The 17002-nt window shown below is 38.2% G+C and overlaps 1 protein-coding gene across 1 annotated transcript in view; it reads left to right on the forward strand.

The window, feature by feature from the left end:
* Nucleotides 1-17002, forward strand: part of PTPRO (protein tyrosine phosphatase receptor type O) — a 274139-nt gene that overhangs the window by 214105 nt on the left and 43032 nt on the right. Inside the window, exons 13-15 of the mRNA XM_049882551.1 lie at nt 8622-8761; nt 11102-11234; nt 14910-15030. Coding sequence (XP_049738508.1) covers nt 8622-8761; nt 11102-11234; nt 14910-15030 — 394 coding nt within the window. The remainder of the gene's footprint in view (nt 1-8621; nt 8762-11101; nt 11235-14909; nt 15031-17002) is intronic.

Here is a 17002-nt window from a genome sequence, read left to right on the forward strand (position 1 = left end):
ATAGACAAATTTATGAAAAAGGCAGAAAATTCACAGAAAATACAGACAAAAAAATGGAAGAATTTGGGAAAATAATACAGAAATAAAATGCCAAAATAAATTCGCAACTAGAAACCACACAAAAACAACAATTAGAAATCCAAAAGATAAACAACAAGATTTCAGAAATGAACAGTGTCATAGAAGGACTGAGGACCAGGTTTGAAATGATGGAAGACAGAATCAGTGAAATTGAAGACAAATACTTGGATACAACTCTGTTTAAGGCAGCCCTAAGAATTACGTGGTATACAATCAAAAGCAAAAATTTGCAAGTGATCAGAGTTCCAGAACAGGGAGAGAGAACGGAAAACACAGAGAGAATCATTGAAGAATTGCTGACAGAAAACTTCCCCAATATCATGAATGATGAAAAGCTGACCATCAAAGAAGCTCAACAAACCCCATATAGGATAGACCCTAAAAGAAAAACATCAAGGCATATCATAATCACACTCTAAAACCAAAGACAAAGAAAAAATCCTGCCAGCAGCTTGAGAAAAACAAAAAGTCACATACAGAGGAGAAACAATAAGACTAAGCTCCGATTATTCAGCAAAAGCCATGCAGCCAAGAAGGCAATGGGATGATGTACATAAAACCTTGAAAGAAAAACATTGCCAACCAAGAATAATATAACCTGCAAAACTTTCACTCAAATAAAAAAAGAAAAACCTAGTGCCGTCGAGTCGATTCCAACTCATAGTGACCCTATAGGATGGAGTAGAACTGCCCCACAGAGTTTCGAAGGATGGTGAAATTCAGACATTTCCAGATAAATAGAAATTAAGGGAATATGTAAAAACCAAACCAAACTTACATGAATTATTAAAGGGAGTCCTTCGGTCTGAGAACAAACAACATCAGACCATAGCCTGAACCTAGGACGCAAGATTGTACCAGCCAGATACCAACCTAGGACATGAACTTTCAAGGACTATCTAAAACCAAAACAATTGCAACAGGGAACCAGAGAGGTTAATCTGTAAATGACAACAGTGTCAGAACAATAAAAGGGAATAAATGGTATAGGTATAGAACTTTCTGATGGAGAGGAAGGCAAGGCAACACAAAGCAATAATAGACAAGTTCAAAACTAGAAAGATAAGGATAAATTTCAAGGTAACCACAAAGAAAGTTAACAAACCCACTCTTCAAAATAAAGAAGAAAAACATAAAGTCTCAGTAAAAACAAAATCTACAAAAACAAAGGAGATGAAAAAGAAATCCACGAATAAAAGGAACTCAGCACAGGAGAGTAAGAGGAACAAAGAAAATGTCAGTGCCACAGAAAAAAGCACTACAAAATGACAGCTGTAAACTTACACCTATCAATAATTACACTTAATGTAAATGGTCTAAATGCACCCATAAAGAGACACAGAGTGACAGAATGGATTTAAAAAAACAGGATGTCTCAATATGTTGTCTACAAAAGACACACCTTAGAAACGAAGATGCAAATTTATTAAAAATCAAAGGATGGGAAAAAAATATATGAAGCATGTAACCAAAAAGAGCAGGAGTGGCAATACTAATCTCAGATAAGATAGATTTTAAAACAAAATCCATCATAAAAGACAAAGAAGGGCACTATATAATGATTAAAGGGGCAATCCATCATGAAGACTTAACCATAATAAACATCTACATACCCAATGACAGGGCTCCAAAATACATAAAACAAACTCTAACAGCACTGAAAACAGAAGCTGACAGCTCCACAATAATAGTAGGAGACTTCAACACACCACTCTCAGTAAAGGACAGAACATCTAGAAAGAAACTCAACAAGGATACGGAAGAGCTAAAGAACACAATCAGCCAACTTGATCTCACAGACATATATAGAACTCCACCCAACAGCTGCAAAGCACATATTCTTTTCCAACACACATGGAACATTCTCCAGAGTAGACCACATTTTAGGCCACAGAGCAATGCTCAACAAAATCCAAAACATTGAGATAATACAAAGTATCTTCTCTGACCGCAATGCCATCAAAGTAGAAATTAACAACAAGAAGAGTAAGGAAAAAAAATTGATTACATGGAAACTGAATAACACCCTGCTTAAAAACCACTGGGTAACAGAAGAAATCAGAGATGGAATCAAAAAATTCCTAGAATCAAACGAGAATGAAAATACATCATACCAAAACCTTTGGGACACAGCAAAGGCAGCCTCAAAGGTCAATTTATGGCAATAGATTCACCCCTCAAAAAAGAAAAAAGACCGATCCATATTATCAAGAATAATCTCCTTTACATAAGTCATCTGACTGTAGATATTAACCATGTCTACAAAATAACTTCACAGCAATATTTAGTGTTTGATTAAATAACTCGGTTTTTTTATAGCCTAGCCAAGTTGACACATAAAATTAACCTTCACACATATTTAAACCAATATATCCAAAATGGCTTTAGAATAACCTATTACCCCACATGTCTCCTGAGAAGGAAAATCTGTCACATAGCTATTAGAAATCCCAGAATCATTGGACATTTTCCTGAGAATCCTACTTATCACCTAGACCCACATTCTCAGCCAGATAAAAAGTAATTACTGTTTGTTGGCAAAGAATATTAAATATATCATGGACTGCCAAAAGAACGAACAAATCTGTCTTGGAAGAAGTACAGCCAGAATGCTCCTCAGAAGCAAAGATGGCAAGACTTCATCTCACGTAATTTGGACATATTATCAGGAGGGATCAGTCTCTGGAGAAGGACATCATGCTTGGTAAAGTAGAAGGTGAGTGAAAAAGAAGAAGACCATCAATGAGATGGATTGACATGGTGGCTGAAACAATGGGCTCAAGCATAACAATTGTGAGGATGGCACCGGACCAGGCAGCGTTTCATTCTGTTGTGCACGCGGTCACTATGAGTTGAAATTGACTCAATGGCACCTAACAACAACAACAACTCTACTATCCATGTCATATGTCTTAGACCACTAAGAACATTTTTTTAATCCACAACAGTACTTGACTCTGACACTGAAAGCTGATGATTTTAACAATATGATCACCACAAGAAGGCAGAGAACATCAAAATTCAACCCCAATGGGTCTGATAGTGCCCGATGACTGAATCCTGCCTTGATTCATGAATCTTGACTGTGTTTTAATCAGCCATCAGATAAGATTTATGAGTACCTACGGATGATTAAAGGAGTCCTGGTGGCACAATGGTTCAGTGCTCATCTGCCAAATGAAAGGTTGGCAGTTCGAACCCACCCAGGGGCTCCTTGGGAGAAAGACCAGCTCTGTCATGTGAAGGTCACTGTGAGTTTAAATTGACTCAAGAGCACCTAGCAGCAACAACAGATGATTAGTTCAAGGGGAAGGCAAAATAATTTATAACACATGGCCCCTGCTCTTAAAGAACCTTGTAGATTCTAATAGAACCAATATTCACATAGATTAAACAGAAAATAGTTAAGGGTAATAAAATATTAGAGAAGGAGTAGACTACTGAGAGCCAGAGTCATCAGATAAGGCTGGAGAAGTTAAGACTTTTTCTTTACCTTAGGATAAGCAGAATATAAAAAAGAGCACATTGATTGAGGGCAAACATGAGAGTTGAGAAAGAGCGCTGCCAATATGAAGGTCAGTGAGAACCCTGGTTTTACCAGGGGCAGCATGTCAGTGTGATAGGTGTGGTGGTAAAGCTACGTGGTTAGCATGCAGCCAATTAATTAGGATTTTTTAAAATTTTGCGTATTTGAATTGATGCAAAGATAGGATTTAACACACGTAAAGTCTTTTAAAATGGTTCAAGCCACCACTGACAAGATGAAGAAAGAAATCAATTAGGAGCAATGAAAAGGGCAAGAGGTTTTTATGATGATCCATGAGCATGAGGACAAAAGTCTGGACAGGCAAAAGGAAAACATGATAAGAATTGTTTGGGAAAAAAAAAAAAAGTATGTTATGAAAGACTGAGAAGTAAGAGAAGAGCCTCAAAATTTTTGCAAAAAAATGGTGATCCCCATGAGACAATCAGAAGTAGTGGAAAGCATTAATTTATGAAAAGAGGAGAAAGCCAGGTTCAGTTTTGACCATGTAGTGAGGTAATAGTGAGGTATTTGAGTAAGCACAGATGATAAAATGATAGCTAACTGAAAATACAAGTGTAAAAGGTCAGATCCAGAGACTAGAATTTGGGCAATGCTTATATTGGGCAGTTAGTCTATCAAGAGGAAAAATACAGACTTTCTGAGAATTCTGATCATAGTCTGAGAGACCCACCATGAGGAGCAATTTTTTAGTGTGTGCTTCAAAAAGAGAAAAAGCTGCCCAGGTTGAGCATAACAAATCATTTATATCTGGCCAAAACAACCTCACACTTGTTTCCAAAGACCCAAGTTTCTATAGAAGTCAGAATCAGTGGAGAGCTTATTCTCTGACTCATAATCCTATTAGTGATGACAGTAACACAGGATGTGGGAAGTGAAAGTGGAAGTTTCTGATGAAACCTCTGTGTTTCATCACAGTCTGGTAGAGTACAAGCCCAAATTCAGGGCATGGGCTCCAGGGGAAGGCTTTCTCTCTCTGTGGGCTCTGGAGGAAGGCTTCCCCTGGTCAAAGAGCTTCTCAGACACAGGGACCCCATGTCCAAAGGATGCGCTCTGCTCCTGGCGATGCTTTCTTGGTGATATGAGGTCCCCAACTCTCTGCTTGCTTCCCTTTCTTTTTATCTCTTGAGAGATAAAAGGTGGTACAGGCCACACCCCACAGAAACTGCCTTTACCTTGGATCAGGGAGGTGACCTGAGTGAGAGTGGTGTTATAATCCCACCCTAATCCTCTCAAAATAAAATTACAATCACAAAATGGAGGACAACCATACGATACTAAGAATCATGGCCTAACCAAGTTGATACACACATTTTGGGGGGGACGTAATTCAATACATGACAACAATCCATTGCAAATGCAAAAGGGAGTTCTGACATATACTGTAAATTATGCTCACCCAAGAATAACTCACCTCTTTTCCTCCTTTAACTCTCTGCCTATCAAGTTGCCTCCAGAAAGAAAAATGCATCTTTTTAGTTGGACACAAGTTTAGGTTACCTGTGATAAATCATATCCAGAATAATCTTGATCAACTTCTTTGTTCTGGATAAGCCCGTGATTGATATTCTAGAAAGAAGGTTCAGACCTTCTCTCTTAAAGACATATACAAGTCAAACGAGGAGAATGCCTGATGGAACTTTTTCACATACTACTAAACGCTAGGAGCTGGAGACAAGCTTAGAAGGTGTTATGGATTGATTTGTGTCCCCCAGAAATGTACATCAACTTGGTTAGACCATGATTCCCGGTATTGTGTTGTTGTCCTCCATTTTGTGATCTGTTGTGATTACCTTTTGTGTTGTAAATCCTAATCTCTATGATGTTAATGAAGCAGATTAGAGGCAGTTATGTTAATGAGACAGGACTCAATCTACAGGATTAGCTTGTCTCTTGAGTCAATCTCTTTTGAGATACAAAAGAGAGAATTGAGCTGAGAGGAGAGGGACCTCATGCCACCAAGAAAGAAGTGCCAGAAGCAGAGCATGTCCTTTGGACCCAGGGTTCCTGCACTGAGAAACTCCTAGACCAGGGAAAGATTCATCAGAAGGACCTTCCCCCAGAGCTGACAGAGAGAGAAGGCCTTCCCCTGGAGGTGGCACCCTGAATTCAAACTTCTAGCCTCCTAGACTGTGAGAGAATAAATTTCTGTTTGTTAAAGCCATCCACTCGTGGTATTTCTATTATAGCGGCAGTAGAAAACTAAGACAGAATTTGCTCTTCTAACAAATATCTACAATGTCGAAGCAGTTTGTAACTGTGAATGGGTAGAAGCTGGAAGAGTTTTAAAGTGCCTAATACTAATAGCCTAGATTGCCTTCAAGAAACTGTTGGTAGAATTATGGACATCAAAGACAACCCTGATGAGGGTTCAGAAGTAAGGAGAGCTATCACATTGAAAATGGCACGTACTACGAGAAGCAGCAGCAGAGAAACAGTAGCAGCATGAGGTGACATGGGAGCCAACCCAAGGAGCAAGAGAGCTGAGTGCCTTTGGGCAAGAGGCTTGCCGGCAAAATGGGGTGCCTCTGGGCACTTATCAGCAGAGCTAGGTTTGCCAACCCACTGAGTGAGAGAGCTGAGCACTTTCAGGCCAAGAGGCCAAGGAATCAGGAAGCAGAAGCTAAAGAGACAAGGAGCATGGGAAGCAGAGTTGCCTCAGTCTCAAAGAGTGGGGCCACAACCTCTGGAGTCTCAAAGAGTAGAACCACAGTCTGCTGACTCTCAAAGGGTGGGGCCAAGGCCTCCCAGGTTTCCAAGAATCAGATCTTCACCAAGTCATTTCCAGAGTGCAGGGCTGCCATTCACAAGTGCCAAGGAAATGGGGCCTGATCCACTGCCCAAAGCTGAGGGGACAGGGCTGCCATGGCCAAGGGACAGAAGAACGGGGACTACCAGGGCTGAGGGGGTAGGGTCACCACTCAGATGGACTCGGAGAATGGGAACTCCCAAAGCCAAGAGAGCAGAGTTGCTGTCCCAGGGAACCTGGAAGGGAAAGCTAAAGTCCAGGGCCAAGAGGCCTCCACCCAGACTCTGGAGGGTGTGGCCAATACCTATAGTCTGGAGGGCAGGGTAATTGCCTAAATGGTCTCAGAGAACAGAGGATTATTTTCAAGCCTTGAGAGCTAATGTAATATGTTCTGCCGACTTGCTCAGTGTCTATTATTCCTTCTTTCCCTCCAATTTCTCCCATTTGTGATGAAAATGTCTACCTCGCACCTGTTCTACTATTTTTCGTTGAAAGCAGAGAACTTATGTTCTAGATTTCACAGATGAAGAGGAATTTTTCAGAAGATGAGATTTTGGACTTAGAGTTGACTTGAGACTTTTGAGATGATATGATGGAATAAATGTGTTTTACATGTGGCAATGACATGAATTTTTGGGGTCCAGAGTGGAATGTTATGGACTGATTTGTGCCACTCAAAAATGTGTCAACTTGGCTAGACCATGATTCCCAGTATTGTATTGTTGTCCACTGTTTTGTGATCTGATGTGATTATCTTATGTGTTGTAAATCCTAACCTCTACGATGTTAATGAGGCAGGCAGTTATGTTAATGAGGCAGAGCTCAATCTACAGGATTAGATTGTCTCTCGAGTCAATCTCTTTTGAGATATAAAAGAGACAATTGATCAGAGGGGAGAGAGACCTCATGCCACCAAGAAAGAAGAACCAGGAGCACAGCATGTCCTTTGGACCTGGGGTCCCTGCACTGAGAAGCTCCTATACCAAGGGAAGAATGATAACAAGGACCTTACCCTAGAACCTACAGAGAGAGAAAACCTTCGCCTGCAGCTGGTGCCCTGAATTCAGACTTCTAGCCTCCTAGACTGTGAGAAAACAAATTTCAGTTTGTTAAAGCCATCCACTTCTGGTATATCTGTTATAACAGCATTAGGTAGCTAAGAAAGGTAGAGCAGATAATAAAAAGAAAGCCAAGTAACAAGCAGTAAGAGATGTACAGTGATAGGTAGTTGTCTGACAGAGCCATGCAGGTAGTCAGAGTATGCTGTTATGTGAATCCGGCAGCAAGATAGAGTGTGTCCAAACAAGTAATGTCGAGGAGGTCTGACAGCAGGAAACAAGGATCCTGGCTTAAGAATTTGGTTCCAGCATAGCATTTTACACACTGGGGATACTAAAGGAAAAGGCCAACACCCAAAGGACTAGATGAGAGAGGACTACATGAGATTCAGAAATAGGGGAACAACACAGTAAGACCACTTGCTAGAACTAGGAAACAGGCGGGGGCTTGGTCTCAAGCCAGTAAGGCCAGTGATTCAATTACTGGAAATTAGCATGAGGGGCACAGACAGCATGGCTTACTCAACTAATGGATTAATTTATTGATCAAGATCAAAGATCTAAAAGAGTAAGATAAAGAAATCAGTCCTCTTATATTTTATTAATCATCCAGCCCCCTGCCATCAATCCTTTTCTTAAAAAAAAAAAAAATCGTATCATCTATTTAGCTTTGTCCCTCTTAATTTTTACTGAATTTTCATCAAGCCGTTCCTCTGACTGCATTATTCCAAATAGTTCCTACAGAAAGGAAGACAGGTCATTGGCTAAGTACCAAACTGAATCTCTTCATTAGAGGGAACATATCACTTTCATTTTTCTCAGCCTTTTAAATGCAGATTTTGGTTCCTTATCCAGAAACTTCTTGTATTAGCAGGGCAATGGTATCTCCAGTGCATATGAGAGAAAAACTATTAATAGATTATCTCCATAACAAAATTGAAGTTGAAAACAGAAATGTCCCAAAAAGAGAAGTATAAAATGGAAAAAAAAAAAAAAAAGCAAAATACCGTGACTTCAATGATTTCAATGACTATCTTTGCTAAAGGACATACTTCAAAAGCATACGAAATCTTTAGGGTGCTTTTAACTACCTATATTTGGATTTTTTGGCTGTTTTATCCTCCAGTTTACTCAAAGAAAAAAATACATTTAATAACATTTTTTTTAAAGAAACTTTTCTTTTGCACAGAACCGGCTCCTCCAAAATCGCTGTTTGCAGTGAATAAAACCCAGACTTCGGTAACTTTGCTGTGGGTGGAAGAGGGTGTAGCTGATTTCTTCCAAGTGTTCTGTCAACAAGTTGGCTCCAATCAGGAAACCAAACTCCAGGTACTGTACATTTTTATTTTCCTTTTCTGAGTTAATTTGTATTAAGGCTAATTATCTGAGCTAGATGCAGATCTTCTATTTTATGGACTACAGAACTGTCCATTTGCTTTTTTGTCTTTCCATAATAGAAATTACAGTATGCTTAGAACAAACCCAAAAGATGTTTGTTATGAGAACCAATAAAGCCTAAGGTTTGCTTTTATCTTTATGTTTCTTTATCTTTCCTCCGTAAATCTTACCCACTTTCGATTATACTAAGGAATTAAAGGAAATGGTTTATTTTTTTCCTATTGGCCATTACATTGACCAAAGAAATGAAGACCCTGCCATATGAAACATAATTAAATAAACACGATCACCAGTTTTGCAAAAGGCTCTGCATGGAATCCAAATGATAGAATCAATACTTGACTACACGTATTTTTATATCATCAGGGGTATTATGTAATTATAAGAAACAACTCAAGTAAAATATAAGTGCCACAAAAGAGATCCATACTAATAAGAGAATTCAAAAGAAGAGTACATCCAATTAGTAAGGAGAAAATTTTATTTGGAAAATTGAAGGCTGAGAGCAGTGATTATTAAAAGCTTTAGAATTACCAAATAGCAGATATGATGAAGCCTGGGTTGTTCCCCAAGCCAAAATGAAGGGAAGGAGAGAGAGGAACCAGTAGTTCTAAGGTTAGCAAAGACACAGAAGAAGATATTTTACAGCCAGAGGTGTAAGGAAAAGGGCAGGTTTGTCAGGAACGTCACATAATACAGTGTATAGACTAATACTGTGAACATGAATAATTGATGCTTTTAAATAATGAAGTCCTTGAGATTCAGAAGAAAAAGAATTGCTGGCAGTACAAATCTTTTCATACCAAGTATTAAGATAATTTGCTTTTATTCCTTTCCCCTTTTGACACTCCCTTCTACAAACTTATCTCTTTTTGATTTGTACTGAACAGCTGAACCTTTTTTCTATTCTAAGAATCCTTTTTGAAAGTAACTGTTTTCCTGAGTAAGGGATTTTCTTCCCTGCGACTACAGTGATGTCTTACTTTAAGAAAACAGTGGTTAGGTAGCTACTTACTACAACAGAATGCTGTTAGCAAAAGTATTTCTGTCCTTAGAATCGTTCTTTTATAGAATGGTGAAAGAGAGATGGGTATGGGGAATAAGTGAGGCTTTCATCTCTTGAGACAGAGGTGCTTCAGATTTTTGTTTTGAAAGAGTGTTATGCTGGCTCATCCTTTGATGTTGTACAGTATTTATCACTAGCCTGATCATTGACCCACCAAATTAGCAACTTGTTTCAATCAAGAACAGATCAATACTAATTGTTTCTGAAAACACAAAGTCACCATACCTTTGGCGAATGCTATTTAAAGACTGAGAATGCACAATAATGGGTAGGATCCTTACTATATAAAAGTCTGCCATGGATAAAAAAGATAAAGACCAGTGACTCAAAAAAAGTACTTCATAGAAAAATAAATATAAAAGGCTCTTGTATGAAAAGATGATTAACCTCATTCATGATGAAAGAAATACAAAATAAAACTACAAGGAGATGCAGTTTCCACGAAAACGATTGGCTCAAAGAGTTTAAAAATATACTGTGTTGGAACAAGTGTAGGGAAACAGGCACTGTCACATGTTGATGATAGATGGGCAACTTGGAAATGTCTACAGAGGACAATTTGGCAATAGCTTCCAAAATTAAAAATGTACAACTTTTTGACCCAGTAATTCAACTGTTAGAAATATGAGTGCGTGTATATGCATGTACACACACACATACACACACACAGATGTTGTATGTATACATATATACATATATTGAGTGTGTATGTATAAAATATATAATGTACGTTTAAAGATGCTCCAATATTTTTGAAACAATATATGTACAGTGATATTCACTGTACCATTATTTGTCATAGCAAAAAAGTCAAAGACCACTTAAAGGTTCATCAGTAGGGGACTGGTTGGATAAAGTATGTCCTTACATCGGATTTCTGTGCAGCCCTTAAAAAGGATAAAACAGCTTTATTTGCATTGATAAGGAAAGAGTGTTCATATACCGGTAATTAAGGGAAAGCAATGAGCAGAACAATGTGTAAAGTAGGTTATCATTTATGTTTTTAAGTTTACCTTCTATATTTATACATCTATAAAGTATATATGGGAAGAAAAAAAATCCTGGCGATAATGGTTTCTTCCATGGAAGAGAATTGAGTAGATACGGAGTAGATCCATATATTACCTATTTAACTTTGAAAAATAACTTAAAAAGCAAAATAAATGAGGATAACGTAAAATTTCTCCCATTTTCTGCCTCTCCAGGAACCAATTTCTGTTTCTTCTCATGTCGTGACCATCTCCAGCCTCCTTCCTGCCACAGCCTACAACTGTAGCGTCACCAGTTTTAGCCACGACAGCCCCAGCACTCCTACTTTCATAGCTGTCTCAACAATGGGTAATTACATACATCAGTGAAATCTGTTGTCTTTGGAAGTTCTTTCTTTCAGATTTTCCTTACCTTTTCTTTCTAAGTATACGTATGCCCTGGTGGCACAGTGCTTAAAAGTTTGATTGCTAACCAAAATGTCGGCAGTTCAAACCTACTAGCCAGTCCTTGGAAGCCCTATGGGGCAGTTCTGTTCTGTCCTATAGGGTTGCTACGAGTCAGAATTGACTCAGTGGCAACGGGTTATTTATTACGGTTAGACATATATGCATTTTATTGTTGTTGATGTTGTTGTTGTTAGGTGCAGTCAAGTCAGTTTCGACTCATAGCGACCCTATGTACAACAGAACGAAATACTTCCCAGTCCTGTGCCATCCTAGTAGTTGTTGTTATGCTTGAACCCATTGTTGCAGCCATCCTGTCAATCCATCTCATTGAGGGTCTTTCTCTTTTTCGCCGACCTTCTACTTTACCAAGCATGATGTCATTCTCCAGGGACTGATCCCTCCTGATAACATCCCCAAAGTATGTGAGACAGTCTCACCATCCTTGCTTCTAAGGAACATTCTGGCTGTGCTTCTTCCAAGACAGATTTGTTCATTCTTCTGGCAGTCCACAGTATAGTTAATATTCTTCACCAACACCATAATTCAAAAGCATCAATTCTTCTTCCGGTTTCCTTATTTATTGTTCAGCTTTTGTATGCATATGAGGTGATTGAAAACACCGTGGCTTGGGTCAGGTGCACCATAGTCCTTAAACTGAGATCTTTGCTTTTGAACTCTTTAAAGAGGTCTTTTGCAGCATATTTGCCCAAAGAAATGCATCATTTGATTTCTTGACTGCTTTTTCCATGGGTGTTGATCGTAGATCCAAGTAAAATGAAATCCTTGACAACTTCAATCTTTTCTCCGTTTATTGTGACATTGCTTATTGGTCCAGTTGTGAGAATTTTTGTTTTCTTTATGTTGAGGTGTAATCCATACTGAAGGCTGTAGTCTTTGATCTTCATCAGTAAGTGCTTCAAGTCCACTTTTAGCAAGGAAGGTTGTGTCATCTACATAATGCGAGTTGTTAATGAGTCTTCCTCCAATCCTGATGCCCCATTCTTCTTCATATAGTCCAACTTCTCAGACTATTTGCTCAGCATACAGATTGAATAAGTATGGTGAAAGGATATAACCCTGATGTACACCATTCTTGACTTTAAACTACGCAAAGTGTATATGTATATATATATATTTGGAAACTCTGGTAGCGTAGTGATTAAGTGCTACGGCTGCAAACCAGAAGGACAGCAGTTCGAATCCACCAAGTTCTTCTTGGAAACCCTGGGGGCAGTTCTACTCTGTCCTGTAGGGTCGCTATGAGTCAGAATTGACTCGATGGCAGTGGGATATATATATATAAACCCATTATAATAAAACAAATTATTTATTATGGTTAGACATATATATATATGTCTAACCATATTATATATATATATATATATATAAACCAAAACTGACCCATAGGGTTTCCAAGGAGCAGCTGGTGGATTCAAACCAAAAGGTCAGCAGATGAGCTCTTAACCACTGCACCACCAGAGCTCCATGCCCAGTATATATTGGTAAATATATATATATATTATTTTTATTTTATTTTAATCCTAACCTACACTTACTAGCTGTGTGATTTAGGGCACAATATTTATCTTCTCTGAATCTTTGTTTCTCATTTTTAAAACTGGAATAATAATATGTATCATGTTGTGTACTTTCGAAGCTTAGAAATACTGAATGTAAAGCCGTAGCACATGCTGCGTAAATGCTAGCTGCGATCATCACCTTCATCGTTGTTGCCATCTCATCATCCTCTGCAGTAGTAGGCACAGTACCCTAATCAACTCAGATGCATCTTGGCCCTCAACCGCCACAGATCAAACAATGGCAGTGCTATATTGCTGGGTCAAAATCAAAACCCACTGCTGTCAAATGGATTTCAACTCATAGGGATGCCATAGCGTTTCCAAGACTGTAAATCTCTATGGAAGCAGACTGTCACATCTTTCTCCCTCAGAGCCACTGGTAGTTTCAAATTCCCAACCTTTCAGCTAGCAGTCGATCACTTTAACCACTGCACCACCAAGGCTCCTTATATTGCTTGATCAAACCAGAACATTTTCCAATCTATCAGAAAGTGTAACTGGGAAAATTAGAAATTAACAAAAATCTAGAATACTGTTGTTTCCTTAATCTTTCCCTGAGTTGTATTTTATGCTGCATCCCCTGGTTTGTTAAGAGTCTGATTCTGCAATCTGAGACCTTCTATGAAGCCTCCTGTCATAAAGGCATTCTTACCATCACTATTATCCCTTTACTGCTCATTTTCATTTCTGTAGCATTAGTAATTTTCTGCAACTACAGTGATGTCTTCCTTTAAGAAAACAATGGTTAAACAGACTTACTGTAACCGAGTCCTGTTAACAAAAGTCTGTCTTTAGAACCACTCTTACAAAGGATTATGAAAGAGATGTTCTGTTTTGTTTGTTTGGAGGGAGGGTGGTTTTTTTTAATTTTTTAACCATAGATGCTGAAAAGCATGTTATGATCTTTCGTTCCTACATCTTTTTTATCCTTTTTAAGTGTACTTTAATATCCTTGTCATCTCCACAGCAACCCACTGAAACAGGTGATATTATTGAACTTATTTGCAAGTGAGGAAAATACATCCCCGAGAGGTAGATAAAATAGCTTCCCAAATGGCAGTTAGTAGTGAAGTGAACTTGAATAAACACTCTAACCATGAGTCTAGTGTTCTTGCTGTTCAAGTACACTGCCCATAAATTGAAGCCAAACCAGCCCAAATGGGAAGTAGCAAATATGCAAAGCTATAGGGATTGTATCATGCCAGCCAGTTCTTTGGTTTTATGATCCCTGCAAAGGATGGGATGATTCTCCTCTGGCCTACTTTTTAAGAATTTTATAAAAACACATAACATATTTTCCTGCCTTTGATATCCTGCTCTTCCACATGGTGTGTAGAACTAGGTAATGTATAAAGTACTGGGATAGACGGTCATTATATAAAGCATGTGAAAGGATACAATCCCTGTTCTTAAGGGTCCTACGACCTATTAATAGATTTAATCTCTTGAGTTGTACAGATGGAAAGCCTCTACACACATGGTTACAGACCATCCGAATGCCTGCTTCCAGCAATGCGTTAAGTGCTGCAGCAGATGGTAGCTTGCTAATGTCTTTTTCATGTACTTTATTAGCATACTGTGAGCAATGCATTCAGTTGTGCTTTCTGACTTTAAATTCCTGGGCATAAACGAAGAACCCGACACCTTCTATGCATTTGAAAATATTAAACAATGATAATGACTTCTAGAATTTTTAGTTTAAATGAATTTGAACCATGGCATAAGTGTTCTTCACGTTTACAATTTTCTTTTACAAGAACATCCTGAATTATAGGCCTTTGAAATGGATTCAGTTCTTTCAGGCACCTGAACATTATTTATCAATCTACTAATAGTTTACCAGGAAGAGGTCATGCTGGCTTAGATAAATATTTTTGCTGCTGTTGCCATCAGCATCATAAATTCATTGTGCTTAAGATCAGATGAAAGCAGTGAATGTTTCTGTTAGTTTCCACGTAATGAAATCCGTAATGAAAATGCATGCTTTATCTCTTTAGTTACAGAGATGAATCCCAACGTTGTGGTAATCTCCGTGCTGGCCATCCTTAGCACACTTTTAATTGGACTGCTGCTTGTGACCCTCATCATCCTTAGAAAAAAGCATCTACAGATGGCTAGGTAAGTTACGTTTTGTTAATCTTTTGTCCACAACCTTTAAAATATTTTTATTCTTCATGTATGACTTTTGCAGAGCTATATTGTAGAGTGGTAAATTTGACTTGGTTTTCAGTGTCTACTTGTATTTTGTGTGTTCTAAGGAGATTAAGGAGATTTTTATGTATTATTTTGGAAAACATTACCACTGACATGGTAAAGCAAAGGAGTGTTTGCTTTCATAAACCCAGACTTCTTGTTTTCAACCTTTTCATTTTAAGTATCCCATAAAAACCCATTTCATCTAGGTATTTTCAGATAAATTTTGGAGTAAAAGAAAGATCTATGCTTGTTCATTATGGTTAATAAAAAGATTAATAAAAAATGGAAGCCAAAAGAAAGAACAACAACAAAAAAAAAAACCTTCTCATTAGTTCCGTTAAAGCTGTTTTATCAGAAAATATTTATGGAGTTTATGGTTAGATCATTAGAGGTCCTATATTATTTTTGTTTCTATTACTCAGACTAGCAGGCAGTTTCATTTTTCTTGCAGTTGGAAAAGCCCTTTGATTTATGATTTCTGTGATTCCCTCTTTCCTTCAACCATTAATGCATTACTTATCAGAGCACATTCTCAAGCACTTCCTGTGGTGCCCTTTGTCAGGAGGATGATCCATCAATTCCCTTAAGAAACAGTTGCTAAGTTGAGTACTACTGAGTTTGGCAAATTTGGTTCAAATTTACATTCACCCAATGTTAGCCTAACGAATTGTCAATCAACATTCTTCTCCTTTTTTGGAGTTCCATCATTCACATACAAAAATTCATACATAAATCCATCCATCAAATAACAATTTAATCATTGTCTTATGTGACATACTCAAAGAAGAATCAAATATCCAATCATCTTTTATGAACTTACAAGTTAGCTGGAAATACGTACATAAATAAGTATTTTAAAAGGTAAGAACTGAACTGTATTATAAAGGAGATAAAAACGAAATGCGTTAAGGTTGGGAAGAAAGAGAGATTAGTTCTGAATATGAAAATCAAGCTTCATGAAGACTGGCCTTTGAGTAAATCTTAGGATAGGGAGGGAGGTGGTGTCGCAGTGTGATTACAGTGTAGGGCCCTGAAATCAGACTTCTTAGGTTAAACCCTAATTTACAACCTGTGTGATCTTCCACAGGTCACCTAAACATCATTCATTCATTTAACAAATATTGAGTGTCTGCTCTGTGTCAGACTTCTCTAGACGCTTAGAACATGGCAATATATAAAATAGACAAAAATTTCTGCCTTCACAGAGTTTGTATTTTAGTGGGGGATAGACAACAAACAATAAACATTAAAGTAAAAAGATTGTATAGCATGTTAGCAGGCAATAAGAGCTTTGGAAGAAAAAATAATTGAGCAGAGTTAAGGGGGGTCAGCAGAACTGGTATGGGGAGAGGAGCATTGAAGGTGGGTAAATCTACTGAAAGGGTGACATTTGAGCAAAGATTTGAAGAACAAGAAGGAGTTAACCATGTGTTATCTGGGAAAAGTGTGCTCAACAGAGGGACTAGCTGGTGCTAGTCCTGAGGCAGGAGCATGACTAACATGTTCCAAGAATAGCAGAGATACTAGAGTAGCTAAACCATAGGGAGTAAAGGAGAGAGTAGCAGAAGGTGCTGTCACATTACATAGGGCTTCATAGGCCATTGGAAGGACTTTGGCTTTTACTCTGAGTAAAATGGGCAGTCATTGCAGGGTTTGAGACAGAAGATTAACAGGATCTGACTTATGTTTTAACACTTTTATTTTGACTTTTATATAGACAACATGCTGTATTGAGGTATGGACAAAGCAGGCATACCTCCTGGGGGCCATTACAGTAACTAAAGCAAGAGATGACAGTGGTTTATTCTGTATTGGTAGCACCGGAAGTGGAGAGAAATAGATTTTGGATATATCTGGAAGGTAGAGGCAACAAGATTTGTTAACAGATTGGATG

This window comes from Elephas maximus, chromosome 4 (assembly GCF_024166365.1).
Source record: "Elephas maximus indicus isolate mEleMax1 chromosome 4, mEleMax1 primary haplotype, whole genome shotgun sequence".
NCBI lineage: Eukaryota > Metazoa > Chordata > Mammalia > Proboscidea > Elephantidae > Elephas > Elephas maximus.